This window comes from Pelobates fuscus, chromosome 12, assembly GCF_036172605.1.
Source record: "Pelobates fuscus isolate aPelFus1 chromosome 12, aPelFus1.pri, whole genome shotgun sequence".
Classification (NCBI taxonomy): Eukaryota; Metazoa; Chordata; class Amphibia; order Anura; family Pelobatidae; genus Pelobates; species Pelobates fuscus.
In genome coordinates this window covers 9,808,789-9,831,594 of record NC_086328.1, presented here as the reverse complement: position 1 = coordinate 9,831,594, position 22,806 = coordinate 9,808,789, and the positions used below count along the sequence as shown (strand labels likewise).

General features: G+C 40.9%; 1 protein-coding gene across 1 annotated transcript in view; it reads right to left on the bottom strand.

Annotated features, from left to right (window-relative positions):
* CRISPLD2 (cysteine rich secretory protein LCCL domain containing 2) overlaps positions 1-16,860 on the bottom strand; it is a 45,414-nt gene extending 28,554 nt beyond the window's left edge. Inside the window, exons 1-6 of the mRNA XM_063437384.1 lie at positions 16,598-16,860; positions 10,296-10,608; positions 1,542-1,660; positions 1,173-1,305; positions 778-893; positions 81-181 (exon numbers count right to left, since the gene is read on the bottom strand). Of these exons, the coding sequence (XP_063293454.1) occupies positions 81-181; positions 778-893; positions 1,173-1,305; positions 1,542-1,660; positions 10,296-10,538 (712 nt within the window). The 5' untranslated portion in view covers positions 10,539-10,608; positions 16,598-16,860. The remainder of the gene's footprint in view (positions 1-80; positions 182-777; positions 894-1,172; positions 1,306-1,541; positions 1,661-10,295; positions 10,609-16,597) is intronic.
* Positions 16,861-22,806: the final 5,946 nt, after the last annotated feature.

Genomic DNA, 22,806 nt, shown 5'->3' with positions numbered 1-22,806 from the left:
TCCAGAAGTTTGGTCCTTAAGGGGTTAAAGAGTTCACTAGAAGCAAAAAAAATATTATTAATCCTTGCTATTACCCATACCTTTGTAACAGAGATTGTTCTTGCAGTTTCCGCCGTAGCTTGGTGGACATTCTGAGCAAGGTCTCCCATTCTTGTAAGGAGCTTCTCCAATCCAGTTACCCCTTTAGCAAAAGAAGAAGAAAGTCTGTCTTATATGTCTATCATAAATGCTCTCTGTGTTACCACTGCCTCAGACTTACAAACTGAAAGCCCTGTAGTTATGAATGCCTCCAGTGTGTGTCTGATGACAGCTCTCAGCACGGATGGGAAAAACCTGTGATTTGCCTTTATGAATGAATAGTAGGACGCTTTGAAGCATAAAGAAAACTGAACAGATGAAAAGCCAAAAAGATTAGCATTTTCTTTTCACTAGAAACCATTTAACTTTAGTTAAAGAATATGATTTATCATTTATGAAAGACATTTCATTATCTCAGAATGTGTTATTAAGGTTCCAGTAAATGTGCTTTTTTGTTGTAATTATCGAACACATCATTTACCTACACATATTAAATTGCTATGTAATGTTTGTTTTTCCAGGGGTCTGAAGGGTTAATACAGGAAGTTTCCACATCTCTGGCTACTGGGGTCATCAATGGCTGATGTGGTAAGTCTCTGTAAAGTCTGCGGAAGGGGGGGATTCACTGACGCCAAGGTAGGAATATTCCACGTACACTGCATAAGCACTTATAAGGAGTATACCTTACTGGGCTCTTACTTTGGAGAATAATTGCAGACCAGGTAAACTGCGTTCTCCCATATCTCGCCCCATACGTTCATCCGTTTGCACACATTCACTGCGCAGCCTACTTTGGTCGTAGTGGCCCAAACAATCTGCAAATTAAAATATAGGAAATAAATATCTCAGGAGAGAGCAGCCTTTCATTAAATATAAGTGAGTGTTCTAAACAACAGGAACCGTTCAGGATGAGATGGATGGATAGACAGACGGTTAAACATAAAGACTGACCAATAAGTAGATATTAATCTTGATCAGTGATATATGCTGGCTTGAAACCTTCTCAGTACGGAAATTCACTGTTGCACTCAGAATATGTGGCGCAAGAAGCTGTTAGACATGTCTGAAAGTAGATGATATGAAATGTAACATACCTGGGTATAGTGAGTACACATGGGTCCGGAGCACCTCTCTGGGCAATAGGGTTTACACTCATGTGGGTAAGGATATGTGTAGTCTTTAACTTCATCATACCATGACTGGACATGAAATGCTGGAGACCTATACCTGAGATCAGAAAGAAAGGGCAATATTAGAACGTGGGGTTCTGGACTCCATATCAAAGGAAGATTTTCTGTTGTGTAGAGATAGGCAACCTTTGGTTCTCAAGTTGTGGTCTATATATTAGATTAGTTTAAACACCACATTTCATATGACTCATTATTCTTTGGTTGGCTATATAAACTATATTGCCATGTTGCTTTAATCGGTCGCTGAAAATGCAGTAGAATCCAATTAATTACCTTCCCCAGTGTACAGCAAGGTTTTGCCCAATTGACATAAGCAGACTGGCTGGGCCATGCTCCCAGATGCACTCTTGCGCCCAGGCCTCAGAAGATTTCTCCAGCTCGTCATCCCATGTCTGCAGAGAGAAAAGAGCAACAATGGCAATGCTGTGTGTTACAATGATTATTTCTTTATATAGCACATTTACAGTGCACCATTATATATCATGCCATAAGCTGTATGTATGTATGTATAAGATCCAATAAAACAATGTGCAGAAATGTTTCATCCATGTCTGCTCCTTTACCCCCACATGACTTGACTTCAAGAGATAGTCACATGCTCACAGCACGTGCAATCGCATGTCTTATAAGTTTCTGATCAGTCGAACCAAGCTCTGCCTGCACCTATGCCCAGTAATCAGACACCTTTGCGGTGACTTAAGAACTAATAAGCATTTTAAAATCACAAAGCAGATGGTTTTAATAGCTTTAGAGGTGCAGGGAGATGACCCAGAAAGTCTTTTCTCTGCAGGGTAAGCATGATGTCTGGCCGGAGAATGTTTTGTATTAATCCACTTTAAAGCTGAAACTTCAATACAAGTCACCCGCAGCGACACTGTATTTTTTGAGTTTAATTTATCTTAACACAGACCACTATTATAGCCCGCCCTGCTGGGTACTCATCTGACTTCCATTAAGAGGGTGAGTGAGGCCATGTGGATAATTTAACTTTCACTGCAGCAAGGATTTATACATTCAGCCATGGCCAACCCACACAGCCAAACATGTAAACAGGCCTCTACAAAGGAATGAACTCTGTGGACTATGCCCATACGGAGAAGGAACAATAACACTAGATACAAACACAACAGAAAAAAAGTGAACATACTAAATAAACTGTGCTGAACCTGAACAACTTTCAGTTCCAGAAATGTGCTTCTTATGGGAAAAAACAGCACATCAATAACAAATGTAACAAATACACTTCAAGTACATCAACTCCCCACTTTGCTAATCTGTTTAAATTGTTTCTCTGTTTATGTGGCAGGCGTGCTATTTGCTGCAGACTTACAATGATTTGTTTTTCTAGCCAATAGAAATTCGAGTTACAGTGCAGGAATAGTGGCCCAACCCTCCTCCAATATACGTAGCAGGTGTGTTTTATAAGAATGGCAACATTTTGACCAACAAGCTTGCTGCTGTACACTAAAATACACTTGTTCTATCAGGAATGCTGGACTATTTACTATTTTCTTCAATGGATTTCTAGCACCCACCAACTAAGTTAATTTCTTTTCAAACATTTATTACATTTTGAAAAAACCTGGTAAATATAACCAGAGAAAGGGTGCATAAGGAAAATATATTTGATGACATTGTGTAGAAATCTGAGGGCAGGACATTTCTGATCCAAGATAGGGAAGGATATAAGTTACTGTGTACCTGAGTATATTAAAAGCTTTAATCGTGCTCCTTCTAACACAGATCTTTGTTTATGCTGGCAACGAGTGCATTATACGTAGTTTTTTTTTATTTGAAGGCAAATCTGAACTCTGTGCTAGATGGGATTTGGGCATTGTACCACCTAGACGCCAGCTTGGGCTCTCCTAAAATGCTCCCTCCCTTAAAGTCACTTGAGGTCACTTAGGAGGACCGTGAAATCAGGTCCTGAGGCTGTACTTTTTGATGGCAAACATTCTGGCTCGGGCTGCCAGTGCTGTCCTCTGCCTGTACTTTTCCATCATCCCAGAATGAAGGTCTTTCTTGCACTTATGCTACCTTTTGTGGCTGCAGATGTTACCTGCAATAAACTAACTTTCACAGAGTTTGTTTAGATATATCTCCACTGTGTCTTTAACCATTGCAGTGCTGAGGAGGGGGTCTGCTTCATTCTGTGGCTCCAAGTCATACAACGCTGTTATTATTTAAATATAATAAACATTAACCAGCGAGCAACATACATAAGGGGAAGGACAGGATAAATTATGAACATATTTGTGAAACGTTTGAGAAAACCTTTAAATGTTACAGTTATCCAGCAGACTTTGATATGGACACAAAACAATCTCCTCTCAAATTAATGAATCTTCATAATATACATTTGGTTTGTTTCATTTAATTGTGCCAGTCAGGGCAGGCATAGAGGGGCCAATTGGATCACAAAGAGAACGTTTGTCATGCTTTAGAACTATAGATATTTATTTATTTGTTTTATAGTAAACCGCAACATTCCTAATTTCACTTCACCAATATCCAAAATCTTAAACAACGACAAAATAAATTGAATTTATTTAATACTCTTTTAGCACTACAATAGGGGGGGTGGGGGTGCTATGTTTATATCACAGATCTTCTCTCTGTAATCTAGATCTGTAACCAAAAAGGTCAGCTAAAATATTGGGTGAGCAATGATTGATCTCCAGAAAAAGAGAAAGGGAATAGGAAGTGGAAAAATCCACCACCAATACCCAAAAGGGGTTACAGGAGTTATAAGGGGCTTAACCCCAGGTACAATCATTAGAAGAAAAGAAGATCCCCTAGCATATAGCAGGTGGGAACTCAAATCCACTGGGCAATATCTCCTAAGTAAAGTGTCACATAAATTAGGGTAAATAAACCTTTATTAGAAATAATGAATAACACCAGAATATTGTGTAGAACAGGTGAAAACTAGCACCTAATAAAAAGCTTGGGCAGAGCCTAAAGGTCACCTGAAATGTAATATATATAGTGGGAGCACGTAAAATAGTGGATAGTCATCTATGAATCTGTACCAAAAAAGAATATTGGACAGAAAAGGTGACAATTTGGTGGATGACTTAATATTCTCTTCCCACCACAGCTAGGGATACAGCTCCCTTATTACCTACCATTTCACTTATTTACTTATAGTACCATCACCACTGCCATACTTCCATTATTCCTTCCATCCTGTTCTCTTTTTGAGACCTTATTTTAGGTTACCTATTTATTTATATTATATATTACTTCTCTAAGGGATGCCATTTAGTGACTATCTCTAATTGTATATTATATACTCCACTATTTTACGTGCTCCCACTATATATATTAAATTTCAGGTGACCTTTAGGCTCTGCCCAAGCTTTTTATTAGGTGCTAGTTTTCACCTGTTCTACACAATATTCTGGTGTTATTCATTATTTCTAATAAAGGTTTATTTACCCTAATTTATGTGACACTTTACTTAGAAGGTATTGCCCAGTGGATTTGAGTTCCCACCTGCTATATGCTAGGGGATCTTCTTTTCCACTTTCTTTTCTTCTAATGATTGATCTCCCATAAGGCACCAGTCAAAGGCAAGAGTACAGTTCTTTTCTGCTGTACCAAGGGTGATTGGTGTTGGCATAGAGCATTTTTTTTTTTTTTTTCAATTTGACAATTTTTATTGGTTTTCAAGAATTAGTTCACAGTGGTCATATTTCCATCGGATCGTACAATTGCATTTCATACAGTCTTTTGTACAGTATTCAATACATTTGGTGTGATGCCTCAGGTATACAATAGGTTACAAATTCTTTAACATCTATGCAACTTATGGAGTATATGGTATCCTTGGCACATTGTCTGTACCTGTACTCTGGCTCATGTGTGCATCAGTCGTTTGAACTGATTGGCGTTGGGTATGTGAACAAACAGATTAACATATTAACTATATACATTGTGGGTTGCCTTGTGGGATCTTTTTGTGCGTGCGAGCACCTGATTTTGTAGGCCTGAAGACTCGTGTGTCGGTGTGATGTTACAGGTGTAACGTGATCCAGTCTTGCGTGCGTTCGCCCCCCCCCAGGTTCCCACCTCTCTTCCCTGTACCTGGGATTTAGGCAGGTAGTGTAGCTTTTTTGTCACCTGTGCGTGGTGTAACATAGGTGTTCCATTGTGCTCTGGCCTCAGCGTGGACTGGTCGTGCCCGTGATTGGAGCATGGTCATTGTTTCATAGTCCAGGTTTGTTGAAACCTGTTTGATCAAGAGATGCTGCAGAGGCGTCTCTGTTGATTTCCACGCTCTAGCAATAAGCGTGTTGGCTGCGATCAATATGTGGAAGAGCAGTATAGAGTTTGGTTTGGTGTATGTATTTAATGTCATAAAAAGTAGGCACAATTCAGGTGTGAGCGATATATGTTGGTGCAGTGCTTCTGAGAGTACCTCTCCCACCATCTTCCAGTATGTTTTGATTTTAGTGCATGACCACCATATGTGGTACATAGAGCCCCTATCTTTTTGGCACCTCCAGCACTGATCAGTGGTTCCCGGGTATATCCGTGCTAGCCTGGTCGGAACCATGTACCAACGGTATTGCAGTTTCCGCATGAGCTCCAGGTGTGAGGCACAGTTGGACCTGCCTCTATGTGCTGTAAATGCCTGTTTCCAGGCAGTCTTGTCGAAGGTGCAGCCTATGTCCATCTGCCACTCGTGTACATGTGTGTCTACGATGTCTCCCCCCTGGTTATTTAGTAGGTTGTAGGTCATTGCAAGTATTTTTCGGGGGGTGCGGTGAGAAAGGCAGGCTAGCTCAAATTGAGTCAGCTGTTGTGCTGAGGTGTCCATGTCAGTGTCGGTTAACATGGATTTCACCTGGAGGTAGGAGAATATTAGTCTGGAGGGTAATTGAAATGTGCTCTGTAGGTCGGGGAATTGCGCTAGTTGATTGTTTACGTATAGGTGTCTCACGTATGTGCATCCCCCCGACATCCACTGGCGATGGTCGAATGAGGGGTTGGCTATATGCATGCTGTGCAGGGGGGCAGCCAGGGACCAGTGTTTTCGAGAGCATAGAGTTCCCCTGTGTGCGTCCCATATTTTAAGTAAGAGGTCCGTGGGGGGCAGCTTCTCTGGCAACTCCGGTCTCAATCGCCGTGGCACCCAGAAGAGGCGATTTAACGGGATCTTGGCAGTCCAGGTGGACTCAATGTCTACCCATTGTGGTTGGTTTTCTGTCGCGTGTGAGGTGATCATTGTAGCAAGCAAAGCTGCTTTGTAGTAGAGTCGTATGTTAGGCATGCCCAGTCCCCCCCTATCTATGTGTTTGTGTAGGGTTGATGATGCTACTCTAATTTTGCGGTGTCCCCAGATAAATTTGGTAAACATCCTCTGTAGGGTGTCAATATAAGATTTGGGAAGCGCTATTTGTAAGGTCCGCAGTAAATATTGGAGCTTAGGTAGGAGGGTCATTTTAATGGCCGCTATTCTGCCCAGCCAGGAGAGGAGCTTCCCCTCCCATGATTTTAATGTGGCCGACAATTTCTCAGCTAGTGTTCCATAATTGCTGTGGAACAGTGCATCAGGGTTTTTGGTGATAGTGAGTCCTAGGAAGGTAACATTATCTGTCCTCCAATCTAACGTATATGCAGTCTGTAGTGTTGTCAAGATGTCTCTGGGTATACCCACTCCTAACGCTTGGGTTTTAGTCGCGTTAAGTTTATAGTAGGACTGTTTTCCATATGTGGCCACCTCTTCTAGGAGGTTCGGTAGTGATGTCTGGGGTTGGGTCAAAGTCAATAAGATATCATCAGCAAATAAATTGGCTTTGTATTCTTTATTCCCAACGTGGACCCCGTGAATATCTGAGTTATTCCTAATTCTGGTTACTAGTGGTTCCAGCGCCACAACGTATAGCAGGGGAGATAGTGGACATCCCTGGCGCGTCCCATTGGAGATGGTAAACGGGTCGGACACGAAGCCCGCGTTTAGTACTTGTGCTGAGGGTGAACTATATAGGGCCCTGACCACTGATGTAAATTCTGTCGGGAAGCCGAACTTAGAGAGTACCCTCTCCAGAAAGGTCCAATGCAAACGGTCAAAGGCCTTTTCTGCGTCAAGGGAGAGTATTAAACAAGCCCCATGTAAGTGTATACCACTACAGACTAGGCTCATAAATACCCTGCTCACATAAGGATGCTATCCACTGGTCCAGGCATGCAGAGAATTGACAAGAAGAATGTCTAATCTTAGACCAAAATAGCTGAAGTGAAAGAAAATTAGAGCCTGATCAGGTTGGCAGAGAATAACACGAACCCTATATACACAAGACATAGAGCCAGGCTCTCCTGAGGTTATTTAGCATGCATATATTTAGAACTTACAACAGTTGGCAACAGTATTTACATATTAATAAATACCAGTGATTATGCTTGTGCCAAGTCACACCTTTTTAAGCAACTTCTTTTTTAACCCAAACAGAAAACAAAACCCTTTAATTTTTACAAAATCCCCTTTAAAAACACGAGAAAAGCACATTCAGCAAGTCAAATATAAAACATGACCCATCAATCCTCCAAGTAAACACAAGTGAACACTGTGTAATTTCAGCAGTTTCATATCCCTGGCCAACCCAAATATTCTGTGCTTTCTTGTTCTGTCTGTGAGTTCTTCATCTGAATCTGGCCCCGTCCTAAACACTATAGAAGCCAGGGAAAGTTAAAGCATCTGTTACCAGAATAGCATTAGAGAGGAGAAGAATTATTTAGAGCATACAGAAAGTTTTACATCAGTGGAGCTAGTAGGAAATTGGGGCTGTTAACGTTTCAGTAATGGAGAAGGGTGCCATGCCAAAATCGTGAAGCCAAGCCTGGAAATTACACCATAGAATAAAACACTGTTAACACCGTTAACACAAATAACTGATGTCAACCATTTTTATCATTGCTTGACAAAGACTCTTTCAGGGGTTGAAACATTGTGGTATCTCACTTGTCCTAATAAATACAATTGAAGATACTTGGAGTTCCTGGATCCTCTTTCTGCCACTGATAACCATTGTTATCATGTCATGCTTTGTTTTCTTTAAAATGTATATTGAAATCAAGTTATCACATTCCAGTTGAGTCCAAGCACAGCCAGGGCACATAATGTAAAGGAGGATCTTGCATTGTTTCAGTTTTTCCACTGTGTTCAATTGCACAAAAGAGCAACATTTATAACAGTGATTGACGGAGAACCAAGATCGTAGTACCAAGTTCTAGGATAGATTTGTGCATTTTGTACATTTTATTTTTCAGACCTCAGAATAACATATTTGCAAATTAAAAGGAACAAGTCAACACAGTAATAAAAATAATGGAAGTGATCATTCTCCTTTCAATATATTTAGTGTTAACTCCAAAGAAAGTTTCCTTGCACTCTCGCCAGCATTACAGCATCTGTCCTTCTAATAAATCTCCTTACTGGCCCAGGTCCACAAGGACACACGCACTGTCGCCAATAACCTGCCCGGACCTGATGGTATTAATCGCAATGTGTTTTCATTTATATGACCCCTGTTCAGAATGCTTGTTAATCAAAAGTTATCTCTTACTCTCAATCTAATCTTGTGCTCTAAAAGGCAAACGCGACACAGGGTCTATCATAGCCCACTCACCTAACCCAGCAGATAACCCACTCTGCCTCTGCATTAATACTGGTTTATCACGTCTTATCACGTTATTTTCAGCACTGTTTTATTACTATTGTTTTACTATTGATGTCTTGCTGCGACTCCTGACCACAGTAACATATGGGCCTAAGAGCAGCATGTTTAGACCTAGGGAACGAAGTGAAAATGTGTAGGGCATAACAGGGTCTCAGATCACACAAGCTAGCGCGATAAACTCCTGTATATAAATAATAAGTGTGGGGGTTAGGCGTGTCACACGTCCCCCTCTATTTCACCTATTTCACTAGCTCACTGTGGCACGATACGCCTGCATAAGGTGCTTGTTCTAACCGATAACAAGTACCCAGTAGCATTGTTTTCCTTTTGATGATATTTACCAGCAGATATGTACCTTCGGCACTATCTAGCCACGTTACTAGCCTGTTTTAAACATAAAAATGTGCCATATATCTACTCCATCTTGTTTGTATCATCCAGCACACAGGGTAGAATAAAATGTTCTGTTGTGCCTGTTTATATCTTGACATATTCACCTTGCTGATTATCTTACTTAATACTTGCCTACCTAACCTGTTCTCCACTTCTCTAGCCTGTAACATTTCAAGATTTACATTACAGCATATAATGAAGCATGTCTATTTAACACATAAAAAAGTGCAATTGTTTCTCATGCCATGGCACTGAATGCAAATGTTTGTCTACTTTAAGCTTGTTGATGCTGTCGTGGCAATGCAAGCCTGAATGTTAATCTTTTGTTGCACACCAAAATAAAGATTTACAACAAAAAAAAGAAAGAAAGATAATTTAGACTACCTTGAAAGTGCTTTGACTTACTGTTACTTTTGGCTTAGTAATTTAAAGTTCCAAAACTAAATTCAGAGTCATGGTTTTCTCTAAGGTATGATCCCAAAGGATGTAAGTCATTATTTGTTTCCTTGTATTGATCTGTGTGTCTATCACTAACCTTATTGTTGATGAGGTTATTGGGTCATAGGTTACCATAAACACAGATGCTAATAAAGTGACCTTAGACGGAAGTTTAGTTAATAACTTCCACTCAATCAGTGATTGGCAGCAAAGAAAAAAATAAGTCTATAACATGCAAAGAAAAAGATCCCTGCCATCATGTTTTATGATCAAGGTTCTACTTATTAACTCCCAGCCACCAAGATTTGACCATATGGTAACAGCAAAACTCAGTGGATCTGAAAAAGCATAACTGTTTATAGTGCAGCTTGCATGTGATAGGACAGTTCTTTTGTGGTATCCTAATTAAAATATATAGCTAATTTTTGTATTGGATAAGCATGGTTAGCAGGTCATTTCCGAAGCATATGTTCTGACCGTTTATGTAATGGTGACATTTCTGTGGACTCACCATGTACTCCATGTTGGATGCAGACGGGTGAACCTGTCCTCTGAGCTTGTTGTGAAGTTGCAGTATCTCCTCTCTGTCTGACCTAGCAATGGCTCGCCTGCTTCTGGAATGTGGTATCTCATCATTGTATCTGATCAGAAGATCCTCTAAGAAGGTGGAGTTGGGCAGAAACATGCAGTGGCAGTGAACGACCAGGACAAACAGAACACCAAGTGGAAATATCCAAGTGAGAGCCGAAGTCATGGTTTAAACACTTCTGATGTTTTAAGACCGATGAGATGAAAGCAAGCTTTTCTTGATGATGATGATTATTCTGAATTAAAAAAAAAAAAAAGTCAGATTGAGGACTTTCTTCAAAAGTCACATATTGAGAATAAGCCATAATCTTACAATCATTAAGGTGACTCACATAGGGTAAGAGACAAATGTTAGGATAATTATATGAAATATACAAATTTCTAAATGCAACATTAGAAACCTGGACGTGCCAAGAAGAATTACCATTCAAAGTCGTGATTTCTCAGAAACGTCTATTTGAGATACAGCTAAGGATGGATAACTGTCACATGCTTTTGCACAGTGCTTAAAGGACTAATAAACCTATTCATTGCTACACTGGTTCTTTGACCTGTTGTTCATCAGTTTTATCGACATTAATACAATCTATGTGAAGTTTACTTTTCTAAAAGCATATCTAGAGACTTGTACTCTGCTAAGAAAAACTACAAGATAACTTTCTTGCTGTTGTATAAACTTCAAGAGGTGCCAGCATCCTCAAGTAGTAGAGTTTATGTAACATTATCGCAGTTATATTAAAGAAAAATACTTTTTTGAAATGCTCCAAACCGCATGACGTACAGGGATGTTCTAACCAAAAAATCCTTAATACACAAAAACAACTGTTAAACTGCAGCCAAATTCTTCTCTTATTACTCATCCCAGGGATAAGCAGAGATGTAGAAGGTAATAGTATCTCTGCATTTCCACTGTATACCTTGAGATATTATATAGTGGTACACAGAATGTGTTAGGGTTTTAGGAGTGCTAAATGCGAGGATTTTAACCCAAATTCTGAATCACATTTTTTAGAATTAAGAGCAGTACAATACAGCCGTTTCTCTACTAAGCACAGACGCTCTCGTCTTACATTTCAAACATGCATTTATATCAGTACCATTTTTATTGGCATTCTAAACACTATAATGCACTTTTGTACACATTTGATGAAGTTTACAGGCCTCGATGTTGCTCCAAGCCAGTCAACAGCTTAAAGGGACACTATAGTCACCCAGACCACTTCAGCTCAATGAAGTGGTCTGGGTGCCAGGTCCCTCAGGTTTTAACCCTTCAGATGCAAACATAGCAGTTTCAGAGAAACTGCTATGTTTACATTTGGGGTAATTCCAGCATCTAGTGGCTGTCTTCCGGACAGCCACTAGAGGCGCATTTGCACATATCGCCTGCATCGCGCAGAGCGTCCATAGGAAAGCATTAAGAAATGCTTTCCTATGGACACTTTGAATGCGCGCGCGGCAATTGGCGCGCATTCGCTTCCGCTGACGTCGGGTGGGGGAGGAGAGGTCACCAGCGCTGGATTAAGGTAAACTGCTGAAGGGGTTTTAACCCCTTCAGTGCCACGGGAGGGGGACCCTTAGATGCGGGTGCGGGCACCCTCAGAGCACTATACTGTCTGGAAAACTGCTTTGTTTTCCTGACACTACAGTGATCCTTTAATTAAACTCTCCCTCTTTAACCACATAGTACCACGGTTTCAAATTGGACCATTATCTGCAAATTTAACTAGACTATATGTAATTTGGATATCTACTCTTTGAGACAGATGTACTTACCTATGTTTGACAATTGAGAGACCTTAAGCTGTTGACCGCAACTCCATGAGTTTTTCTAACTATATGGATAGGATCATTTATGGGTTATACATTTTAGGCAATGATAATAAAGCCTGCTGGTTTGCCAATTAAATAATTTTACACCTATCCTTTACTATTTAGCTTTCATTTCCTCCTTAACCCCTTAAGGACCAAACTTCTGGAATAAAAGGGAATCATGACATGTCACACTTGTCATGTGTCCTTAAGGGGTTAAGCAACATTATATGTTGTACTCACCTTTATCAGCCTGTTAACTGATTAGTACCCAGGAGGAATTTCTCTGAGGAGAATGTCCTTATTTCTTGATTCTAGTTTATGGTCTGCCTGTACAGTAGAAAACTGACAACTACAACTCAGTTGATGTGCAGTGATTTATGGAATAAGCTTAGCACTGTCATTAAATGTTAAGGAAAAGTCATGATTGACTGCGACAATTTATAGCAAATGCAGCACATTATAACATTTGCCTTTTTTATTATTGTATTTCCATTCACTGTTTTTGCAAAGTTTATACCTATACTTTTTCCTCAACAGTATCTCACCATTGTTTTATGGGGGAGAAGATAAATGGATGAAGCAATTTTGCAAGACTATATATTTTTTTTTCCATTTTATACAAAAATCATGAATCATGGCTCATGGCGGGGGAATGAGAATGTATTTATTTTCCACAAGATTCTATCAAATGCATTTTTTAGGACTTTGCACATTCCAAACAGAAACCAAACTGCTGGGCCACTAAATAATTTTGGCTCCTTCAAACTCTGTGGCAGTGCAATACTTTTTGCATAACTCCCCAGTACTAAGGGGAGTGGGGTTTAACAAATAAACAAGCTATGTTCCCTCTGTCAGTACTTGGAAAGAGTTCTGCAGCCAGCTGGTGCTTCATCCGTTTGCTGCCATTCTTGGTTATAAATATTTAAACTTTGTTTTTTTGTTGTTTTTTCCCCCCATAAAACCAACACAGGAAACATTTTTTAAAAATCATGCTCATGCTGAAGAATATCACTGTGAAACGGCCTGTAGCTATCTGTTCTGCAGTGCATGGGAAGCAGATCTTTCCTATCAGATCCTACATTAGCATGGAATAGGCCAGGCCAAAGTCTTAAACCTATGTGTCAGTGACCAATAATAGCTAGTGTGACTATTCATTAAATTAACTTTCTTATTACTTGAACCCATTATGAATCTCACCCATAACCATAATAATTGATAGTGCCACTGCAGCTTGAAACCAACCATCTCACTGGAATTATGTGTTTTTTATAAGGAGTCATTCTAAAATGTTTTAAAAGTAGAATAATCTTTGGGAACATTCCATTGGTTTCCATGGTGACATGTTTCCTGAATCTGTTCATATAATGCAATAGACAACTTTTAGAAATACCTGTGAGGAGCCTATATTACTAAGAACTCCCAATCACATTTTACACAATAAACTAGAAACACAGGGATACCAAGACGTTGTTCCTTGAGAAAGAATGATCAGAAATGTGATTCAACAATAGGAGGAAGATTTAATTGAGTTACAAGATAATTGTGCTGTATAATAAGATCTTTGATCTCCATAGTTCCAGCAGTTGTTAATGCCTAACACAAGGTCTTATTCACTAAACTCTGCATTGCAGTAAATTGAAATACAAATGGCAACATTTACACAAATATTGCTGATTTGGAAAATTTCTGTCTGACACGTATAGCACCAGTCACAATCCTGTGAACCATATTTTTGTAGTTTGAATCATCATTGAGTTTGGTTGGGCAGAGTACACTACCAATCAGTCCACCATATATATCTTTCTGCAATCTGAAGTATGCATGAATCTGATTGGATATAGTATACTACCAATCACAGACCACACTGCCATATAGTCACATACAGCCACACTGCCAGTCACGTACAGCCACACTGCCAGTCACGTAAAGCCACACTGCCAGTCACGTACAGCCACACTGCCAGTCATGTACAGCCACACTGCCATATACTTAGTCACATACAGCCACACTGCCAGTCACATACAGCCACACTGCCAGTCACATACAGCCACACTGCCAGTCACGTACAGCCACACTGCCAGTCACGTAAAGCCACACTGCCAGTCACGTACAGCCACACTGCCAGTCATGTACAGCCACACTGCCATATACTTAGTCACATACAGCCACACTGCCAGTCACGTACAGCCACACTGCCAGTCACATACAGCCACACTGCCATATACTTAGTCACGTACAGCCACACTGCCAGTCACATACAGCCACACTGCCAGTCACATACAGCCACACTGCCATATACTTAGTCACGTACCGCCACACTGCCAGTCACATACAGCCACACTGCCAGTCATGTACAGCCACACTGCCAGTCATGTACAGCCACACTGCCAGTCATGTACAGCCACACTGCCAGTCACGTACAGCCACACTGCCAGTCACGTACAGCCACACTGCCAGTCACATACAGCCACACTGCCAGTCAAATACAGCCACACTGCCAGTCACATACAGCCACACTGCCAGTCACGTACAGCCACACTGCCAGTCACGTACAGCCACACTGCCAGTCACGTACAGCCACACTGCCAGTCACGTACAGCCACATTGCCAGTCACGTACAGCCACACTGCCAGTCACGTACAGCCACACTGCCAGTCACATACAGCTATCCTCTCAGCATGAAAAGTGTAAGTATTTACCTACACTATAAGGCTATTCCACCACACCCCTCACGCTCCATGTTTTTCATTGGATAACACTCATCCAAACACAGGTCTGTCTGTAAATATAGGAATTGTGAAAACTATGTTCATATTAACTATTCCTCCACATGTAAATGTTCGTTCTGTGTGCCACCCTTGGTAAACATTGGATTGCCTTGTTGCTTCCTTCTTCAGTAATATCAAAATCCTGAATAAAGCGTTTTATATATCTCCAAATGGCATAACATCTTTCAAAGGGAAACGCATAGCTGTCGGTGGCAGTGAAACAGTTATTCATTGAGACAGATAAACCCCAAGAAGCCCTTGGTATTTGCACAAATATTTTAGTGTCAGATGGAAATACTGTCTAAACTTAGGATATAATGTTAACCCCCTACAGGGCCACAGTTAGGTAAACCCCTTGCGATCATGACAGTCCTGACCATTTTTATCCAACAGGAATTAAATCTAGTAATGCTGCATAATATGCCCCCTCCCCCAAGACCATGGGAACACCATTATCTAAGCATATGTCTTATGGAAAACCTCTGCTCATAATATGAATCATCTTAACTGTAATCCATCCCAGCCTTGATAAATGCATAAGGATATCACAACTGCTTACACAGCAGATCTTTGGCCAAAACAGAGTTTAACCCCTTAAGGACCAAACTTATGGAATAAAAGGGAATCATGACATGTCACACATGTCGTGTGTCCTTAAGGGGTTAATTTCGTATATCACTTTTCAGGATTTATCTGCTAAACTGTGTATTGTAATGAAAAGTTTGGATAATGCCATGTTGGTACATTTTTGCAACTTGACCTTTTGTTGTCAATTCCCCCAATCCCTTTTGATTCATGGATGTTGAAGAAGAATGAACATGGTATTTAAAATGTACAATTATTGTACTTTACAAATATGTCGGTGTCTCCAACATAAAAAAAGTTTCAGAAAATGTATAAAATGCATGTTCTTCCATTTAACAGCAATATATAATCATTCTCAGTTTAAGGATACTTATGCCAGAACAGTTGATCACATTAGTCCAGAAGATTAAGAGTTAAGTCACAGTGTGGAAAATATCTGCTACCACATAAAATAATATGTAAAACAAGAACCACTATCCCATTCCAAGTTTTATTTCTGTTAAAAATACATTTTAGACATCTCCAAAAGGCTTCACTGCAGAGAGCAATAAGGGATTTGCAGAAAGAAAGGAGAAGAGAGAGAGAAAGAGAGAGCGATTGAATTATGGATTTGCAGTGTAGCAGTATGATTTGATTTGAAACAACCAATTGATGAAACAAAGAAGAGTTTGTTCTAATGTATATAAATATATATTCTGCTACACGGGAAGGTTTGCAATACCGTAGAAGTTACAGATGACAACTGGCATGCTACACAAGTGACATTACAGAAAGCTGTTCCAGAATTCAAAGATTAGAGATTAACAATATAAACCATCCTCAATAAAACCTTGTCTCTCTTCCAGCCATGCTGCCCTAGGTACAGATTGTACCGTGATTAAATTAACATGCTCACCAGCTGTCATTACAATGCAAATAATAATAACATCTTCTGAACTTGCTAACAATGTTTCATATATCTTTATTATATTATAGTATTAAATCAGTAAGTATACATGCAAAAGAGTATTTGCTAATACTGTGTCTCAAAGAGCTAAAAGCAGAGGCTGTGTCTCCTTACCTTTTGGGGTCCTGACTTTGATGGAGTTGCACTTGACCCTAGATGTAAAGGGGTGATGGAGTATAAATAGTCTGCTCTCAGGTAGAGTTACTGTGTGAGAAACAGTGCTTCTCTTCTGACCAGGTTCTCTCTAAAATCCCTCCTATTTATACTGTGTCAGAGAAGAAGAGGTAGTTTGATCACATCCTGGAAGTCGATGTCCTTGGCATTGTTCCTCTCACTGACGAAATTAAGAAACATAGTGTCATCAAATATCTTGTATTTTCATTCTCACTCTCTCTCTCTCCTGGTAGCAAGATAAGCACCAGGTCCAGAGCAGAGTGCTGGAACGAAAGGATAATTAGAAAAAGGAGATGTCTGAAGTCTAAAACTAGCCTCCTTCTGTGAGCTTGGGCAGAGCACTGCTGTAAGGTCAGTGTGCTAGCTCAAGTAACATACAGAAGAGGTATTTAGCATTTTTAAACACCACCCCTACTGACTTTAAACATGTGCATTCTGTTCACTTAGAAGGCTCTGACATGGGATTATATTCCACAGACTGTTTAACTTTATCCAAACACAAAGTGCGAAATACTAAGTAACCCGTGATGTTCACTGCGTTCATTTAACATGTGGATTTTAGCAACTGCAAAAGCAGCTGTCTGTGCAAAACGTGCCTTTAAGAGGTTAAAATAAATCATAAAATGTGTTCTAAAACTGTTGTGTTAAAATAATTATTACATAATGTGTTATATAACCGTTATCCTCTTGTCGGCAGGGAGGGAAAGGAAAATTAAACAGCTTCAGTAAAGTTTAATTTAATTTATGGTTGGGATTAATAATCGCTTTTTTTTCTTTTCATCCACGAAATACAAAAGGAGTCACTTTCTGCATATTCTGACTGAATTTATTACTCCAAAGAGTTTGACGTACAGACTCGGTTTGAGTTAGAATAGGACATTCAAACCAATAATACATTTCAAGCCAATTTTCTGCAGGATTTAAAAGCCACATACAATTTTAAAAAACAGCTGAATTTCAAGGGATACTATGGTCATCAAAACAACTTTAAAGGGACACTATAGTCACCCAGACCACTTCAGCTCAATGAAGTGGCCTGGGTGCCAGGTCCCTCAGGTTTTAACCCTTCAGACGGGAAACTGCTATGTTTACATTTGGGGTTAATCCAGCCTCTAGTGGCTGTCTTCGCACAGAGCGTCCATAGGAAAGCATTGAGAAATGCTTTCCCATGGACACTTGCCGCGCATGCACATTCAGTTACGCTGACTTCAGACGGGGGAGCCGACGTCGGCGGGGGAGGAGAGGTCACCAGCAACGAGGGAGCGCGGCACTGGAATAAGGTAAGCTGCTGAAGGGGTTTTAACCCCTTCAGTGCCACGGGAGGGGGACCCTGAGGGTGGGGGCACCCTCAGGGCACTATAGTGTCAGGAAAACCGCTTTGTTTTCCTGACACTACAGTAATCCTTTAACTTAATAAAGCAGTTTTGGTGTATAGAACATGCCCCTGCAGTCTCACTGCTAAATTTTCTGCCATTTAGGAATTAAATCACTTTGTTTATGCAGTTCTAGCCTCCCTGCATGTGACTTACACAGCCGTCTTAAACACTACCTGTAAAGTGAGATATAATGTTACACTTTCTTTATTACGCAGTCTGTTTAATTTAGAATTTTCTTGTCTTCTGTACCAATAATAATAATAGTTTGCAGGAGCCTCCTGTATGTGATTTAAGTTCAATTTACAGAGCAGGAGATCAGGGCTTCTAAAGTAAGTTAAAATCTGATTGAAATTTAAACCATTTTTTTTTCATGCAGTCTGTGTCAGTCAGAACCGCAAACTAAGGAGGCCCCCCGGGTGGCCCATACACTAAGGGCCACCCAGTGGACATGTGTCAGCAGGGGCCCGGTCGGGCGCTGTGACACTTAAACAGCGTGACCCGGCCCCTTCCTGTTCGGCAGCCGACTGAGAGGATGTGAATGCCGCACGGGAGGAGGAAGGCAGGGACGAGGGGAGTTCCAGAGGATAACTCCCAACTGCCTCAGCCTGCCACTGAACCCCAGGCTAAATGTATGTCAGTATGTCTGTGTGTGTATGTCAGTATGTCTGTGTGTGTGTGTCAGTATGCCTGTGTGTGTGTGTGTGTGTGTGTGTGTGTTTGTCAGTATGCCTGTCTGTGTGTCAGTATATCTGTCTGTGTGTTAATAAGTCTGTCAGTGGATGTGTCTGTGTGTGTCAGTATATCTGTCAGTGTATGTGTCAGTATGTGTCTGTGTGTGTCAGTATGCCTGAATGTGTGTCAATTTGTCTGCCAGTATATTTTTTTGTAGTCACAATTAAAACAGGTAGGCACACTTAATATGCTAAATAAAGAACAGAAAATAACAACTAAACTTGGGTGCTCACTCGTATAAGGCCGTATTCCAGACAGGCCAAAAGAGTTACATTTATTGATTGAACAAGGAGCACAGCCACAAAAGTATATAGAAAAAGATGTTTATTACATGGGTCAAAATAATAGGCTCTCATAAACAGTATCAATGCATAAAAAAGACAATAAATGTCCAATAAAGAATACAATGCAATATCTATAAGTTCTGAAGTTGCATACAAGCAAACTACATAATGCATAAAAAATGATATATACAAGTATATACAAGACAGCTATATGAGATGCCAAATTCAATAACCCCCCAAAAATGATAAATTACACAAAAATAAAGACAACATACCAGACCTAGTGAGATGAAGGACAATAGTCTACCAATACACCCCCAACGTTTCGGCAGAATACCTTTATCAAGGGAGCCTCAGTATATTTTTTTGTGTCAATTTATGTGTGCATCAGTAGGTATCTGCGAATGTTTTAATATGTCTGTCTGTGTGTATATGTGTCAGTATGTCTGTCAGTGTGATTGGGGGGTGGGCGACTGGGAGGGGCAGGGCCCAGGGGGCCAAAGAAAATGCATTGCCCAAGGTCCTAATCATATTATAGATGGCCCTGTTGTCAGATACATACACACACACACACACACACACACAGATACACACACTGGCACATATAAAAACACAGATACACACAACTTTACACAGACACACAATGGCACATACAAAAAAGTGCCATTTTTTTTTGTACCGGGGGGGAGGGGGGGTTCCACAATGTTGATACACTATGTCAAAGGATTCCACGGGAAAAATTAATTGGGAGACCCTGGTCTATTGTATGTGATGGTAATTACCTATGTATTATCAATAGCATTTGGATGTTTAGAGCTGAAGCTATACAGCACCAGATGATTATTCTATTGCTTTCTTCTGTGTGTAATTTTTATACTACTTTTGTATTACAGCAGGGGGCTGTAATAAAAGTTTAATTGTTTTTAAAAAGTGATGGACAAAGTCGTCACTCTTCTTAGTAGCATCACACATAATCAGAATTATGTTCCACTTAACGCCTTGCACACGGCAGCCTGAAGTAAAATCGCTTCCACAATTCTTTTAAACAATATAATTGTTAAAAAGACCAGTATATAGGGGGGCGGAGCCAGCAGCACAACGGAGCAGTCGCATCTCCTGGAGCTCCGACCCAATATAAACCTAAACGACCCGTTTATGTGGGAACCTGAACCCAAAAGTCCCTACAAAGTACACTGCCGACGACAAGCAGACAATGGGACGGAAAACAAAGAAGGCGAAAGCAGACAAAGGTCCCCATGGCAGAGACATAGGAGACATGCTGCGAAACACGCAGCAGGCCGCATGGTCCAAGATGGCGCTCGCGGACGACTTCTCCTCCTATTCCTCCGAGGACTTTGCCACAGACCTCATGGAAGGAGCCTCCTTCCAGCCCACACCTAACCGCAGCACTGAACCCACGAAAACCGGTGACCCGGTCACGGCAGATCAATTAAAAATAAATGCTAGCAGAGCTACGCAAGGATCTGGGGGCAGACATGGCTTACTACAAGGAGGCCATAGAAAGAGCGACGACCAAAATCACTCAAGACTTACCAAGATAAAACAACGGGTGACAGACCTGGAGGCACGGCAAGACACCACCACAGATCGGCTGGATGCCTTAGATGACCAGAGGAGACGGTACAACGTGAAAATCCGAGGGGTACCGGAAACGGTCGACCTCAATGAACTACCCCACTATGCTCGACGTCTCCTTGGAATCCTGCTACCTCCGAAACAGGTCAAATCTATAAAACTGGACGGGCTCTTCCGATTGCCGAAGCCAGCCCGAGCCCCTGCATCCGCGACGGCGGACCTTATATTGAGATTCCAGACACTAGCAGATAAGGCCTCCCTCCTGGCAGCGTTAAAAGGGAAAACTCCTTTGCTGTTCGAAGGCACAGAACTGAAAATATTTCCAGACCTAACTAAGAACACCCTTACCTGGCGGAAATCATTGCAACCGCTCCTGCAGAGCCTCCGCGATAGGGGGATTCCATACCGCTGGGGCACACCACCAGCGATTTCCTTCACCTACGAAGGGACCACCCACAAGGCTAAAGACCACAAGGAGCTGGAGTCCATCTTGTCAGTAGCAGGTATATACTGCGAATGCCACCGATGAACAAAACGGGACTGTCCCAGTTAAACCCTGCTAACGTACGAGAGTTCACCCCGAGAGAACCCCAAAGATCATCGCCTGCCAATGGCACCACTTGAAGCACCAACAGTCATCCAGCTCCAGGGGACAACCTGCTCCACCATTCGTGATGAACTTATATAGCACAGTTTGAGACTATCTTTTCTCTTAACGTTTATGTTACATTTTAATTTTAAGTTTTCGCTGCAAGCCACATTGATTGCACAAATATTGTAACCCACTCTCCTAGCTGACACTAACCTCCTTCTGGCAAGGCTCCGCAGACACCTAGCAGATACTTCCACACACACCTTGGTAACCATACAAGCCAACAAAGTGTATCACTGACATAAGACTAGAAGCCTCATAACTTGAGACCACAACTAGACTGATACTACTTTCACACATTCACCCTCCGAAAAAACTCCCCCCCCCCCCCCATCCCCTCCCTCCCCGCCAATCCACAGACGAACCCGCCATACCGTACTCATATATAGGTGACCGGCAAAGGGAGCTACCCTAAGTGGCTAACACGCACGAGGAACACATCACCCGCATATCCACACAGGGTAAAAGAGTGGATCACCACATTTGCTCACCCTAACACAAATATATAAAATGTGTATTGCTCACAGATGCCAACTTTGTTATTGACTGTTGTTAATTAAGCGGACATATGCTACTGTGGCATTGCCAGCAACGATGTCCACCATACGCAAATAAATAAAGAATTACAAAAAAAAAAAGACCAGTATAGGTTAACACGCAGGTCCCTAACAGTCTTGTGGCCAAAATGTAGTCCCCTGCTTTAAAACTACCAATGTTTGTCATCCTTGCACTAGATATAATTTTCTTTGAAATTATAAGATACCAGTAGTTGGCGAACCTTGACAAGGACATTGGAAATTTTAGGTGAAACAGAATTGGAAAACAATCTTTGTATCAGTTGTTTACCAACTCAGCTATTTCAAGCTTAAACTAGTGCTGCCTCAAATTTCCCATTACTTGTGAATAAAATCCATACGTGGTTAAAGTCCTCTTTGAAGAACTCCAACATGTTTGGTCCAGCCTTGGCAAATAGTATCAATGTGTTTGGGTTTTCATGTCCAAAGTAACATTTGCTAACAATTGTCTTGCATTCTGTGTGTAGTCTGGAAATGTGTTTTGACTGGATTACTCTCCAGTGAAACCTTACAAAACCTTAAACTCTGTACATAAATGGAAAATTGTTAGCCAGTCTCTAATTTTTATGGTCTAGAATGCAAAATATTTGTCCAACTCCTGCCATTTTCCCATATTGACATGTTAAACTATCCATAAGACTGTGAACCCCTTACCAACATACACCACATCAGTCAGTGTTTGGTAGAAACAAGGTTTATGTATAAATTATGTTTAGTACTCCACCTCTTTGGATTTAAAGGTGTTTGTTAGGTAAATAGGGTATGGTGGTACCTTTTAGATAACTGCATCAAGCTAGCCAGATTTGTTAACACATGTGTAGATGACATTGTATTGACATTTTTAGAAGAGGCTCCCTTTTGGTACGACAGCCATGCAGACCAATTTGATGCAGTGTGCGGCATATGGTCTGAGCACTGACAGGCTGACCCCCCA